This window comes from Arachis stenosperma, chromosome 6, assembly GCF_014773155.1.
Source record: "Arachis stenosperma cultivar V10309 chromosome 6, arast.V10309.gnm1.PFL2, whole genome shotgun sequence".
Lineage (NCBI taxonomy): Eukaryota > Viridiplantae > Streptophyta > Magnoliopsida > Fabales > Fabaceae > Arachis > Arachis stenosperma.
The window spans coordinates 123713242-123716103 of NC_080382.1; the positions used below are offsets into that span (position 1 = coordinate 123713242).

Consider the following 2862-nt stretch of genomic DNA (forward strand, 5'->3'; position numbering starts at 1 on the left):
TATTATGTTACAAATAAAAATCATAAAAAATCTTTAAATTTATTGTTTTTAGCCATTATTTTTAACTATCAACTTAATTTCTTTAGTTTAATAATTTAAAAATATATTTTAATTCAATTTTTTAAGTATTAATGACTAATTAATAATAAAAAATAATAAATTATGATAGTGATTCCTTAAAATGATATTTAACCTCGTCAAATGAAAGAATAAACTGAATTTATTTCTTAAAAATTATTATAGAATAATAACAACAAAAAAAGAAAAACTTTTGTCTTGCTCTAAGAGCATTCAAGAATCTCTGTTGGTCAGATGAACAGAAAAAAAATACATACATATATCATCACCTCATGATTCATGTGATCATGATCATCATCATGATTACCATCAATTCCTGCCATCGAAATCAGTCCCTTGACCAAAAAAATAATCATAATCTCCCTTGGGTGGTCGTGGTGGTGCACCCATCATGCTATGGAGTTGACCAGTCATCACAACCGCAGAATCTGAAGTAGTAGAAGAAGAAGACAACCCTGATGATGAATTCATTACAGAACCATATGAAGAAAAATTGTTACTGTAATTATTATTATTATTATTATGATAAAGCCCTGAAGCTGCACGTTGTAGATCATCATCGTCTCTACTCCAAAGCAACTGCGCATATTGCATTAGGTTTGGAAATCCTCCTTCCTCCGATGCGGAGGAGGACGGCGCAGGCGGCGGCATTAATGGAGTATACGGTTGTGAAGAAGGTCGATACACCATAGTAGGTGCTGGTTGTGAAGAGTGATGATAAGTTGTTGAAGCGGAATTGGAAGCGGCAACGCGCTCAGGAAAATTGAGTTTGGCTTTGTTACCTTTAAATTTTAAGGCCGCAGAATCGTAAGCTGCTGCTGCGGCTTCTGCAGTGTCAAAGGTTCCTAACCAAACTCTCGCCGCCTTTTTAGGGTCTCTGATTTCGGCTGCCCATTTTCCCCATGGTCTCTGCCTTACTCCTCTATAATGTCGTTTTCTCACATCCTTCTTGCCTTCAAATTCATACACTTTTATCAGTCACGCCAATATTATGCTTACTTTTATCAATATATCTTCAGCTTAAATACAGTATTTGTAAACGAAAAAATGTTATATAATTAACAAATATTATTATCTTTTTGTCAGTATTTAATAATTAATAATTTATATTTATATTTATAAAAAATTTATCTACAAAAAATATATAATTTATACTTATATTTATTAGAATTCACACACATAAATAAATATAATTTAATTTATATTTTTTAGAATTTATATACATATTAATAAAATTAATTTATTAAAATTTATGTCTGTCAAATAATAATAAAGAGTATTAAAAATTACTGTTCGAAAATAGTTTCTCTTTGCATATCATTACATGATTTCATAGAATATATCAAGTCTATAATTTTGAAATGAATATGTTTTTATAGAAGTAGTCACATTTGTTTCCATTATTGACCAATCTGTGTCATTCACTCATTCGCATATAGATATCAAAATAGAAATCAAAGTAAGCTAAATAAGTGAGAAAAAAAAAAGAGAAAATTGATTGGGGCAAATATTGCACTCACTAGTCACCACTACACTGAAAATAATACCAAACTAGCTAATTCTCTGATGGTCTCAACAGTCAACGTCATCGTAATAAGATAGACACAAAATAAAGCCTGAGATTGTTGAAAACAAACAAACAAACAAACGAACACATGGATAATATTGAAGTTATGGATAAAGAAAATGTCATCTCATTAAAAGCATATATTTCCATATACGCAACTACAACAATAAGTTTTGATTTTTTTCCCCAAACCAAAAAAATTAAAAAGTAAAAAAAATTAAATAAATAAATTTAATTTCCACTCATTTTCTTTCTGATAAGAGAGAATCGTCACAATAATTGCACCCAGCACGTTATTGGTAGTTAAAAAAAAACCAAAACCTTTGTATATAGTTTACTTTGAAAGCACAAGTAGAAATATAAGCAGATCTTCAGTGAGGATCTCCTCATATAAAAATAAATAAATAAAGACTATATTTTATGTAAACAAAAAACTCTGATCTGAGTGGAAATAATAATTTAGATAGCTGTATGTGTATATATATCTCTATATATATATTTATATAACATTACTATTGTTTATTATATAGGAAAATGAAGTGATTTAAAAAATTAATATAAACGAAGGTGTTAGATTTTTATAATTACCTTGGTCTTGGAGCTGAACTGTTTGAAGATTTGGTGAAGGTTCTTCCTCTTCTTGTTGTTGGATTTCAGATTGTGAAGGTGGCTGAAGAGGAACGTTGTTGAGAAAACAATCATCTTCTTCTCTTCTTTTCTCTTCTGATCTAGAATCAGAAGGAAGAAGAGGCCTCTTCCCATGCCTTCGATCCACCTTAGCTTCCTCACTTACCTTCTTCTCTTTGATTTGATGATACCTATATTAGCTTCTTCAGTTTTTGATGAACCTCTTAATAGTACCTTAGAGGATGAGGTTGAAGCTATAATATTATAATAATAAATTAAATAATATAGAAAAGTAGATCTAAGACTTGTTAATAAAGATAAAAGGAGAAGTGATTATTATTGAAGAAGATGAAGATCAAAAGAAAGGGACAAACAATAAAGCTTAGCTAGCTTGTTGTTAACATCTTTTGAATAATGAGAAAAAGAAGTTCCGAGAAGAATAACTAAAACGAGAGAGTATATTTTAACGAGACAAAGGAATTAAAAAAAAAAAGGACTCATAGGCTTTGCTCATTACTTTACAGCAACTCTAATAAATTATTATCACATTCTGAAGTACATTTGTATAAATCAGAAGACTTGTAAAGATT

General features: G+C 29.5%; 1 protein-coding gene across 1 annotated transcript; it reads right to left on the reverse strand.

The window, feature by feature from the left end:
- Positions 1–219: 219 nt before the first annotated feature.
- LOC130935884 (ethylene-responsive transcription factor ERF113-like) lies at positions 220–2468 on the reverse strand (the record flags this gene model as incomplete). The annotated part of the gene is made up of 2 exons (XM_057865795.1): positions 220–1031; positions 2234–2468. Coding segments are annotated over 2 exons (879 nt in total), but the record flags the coding sequence as incomplete, so codon positions are not given.
- Between the last annotated feature and the right edge of the window lie 394 nt (positions 2469–2862).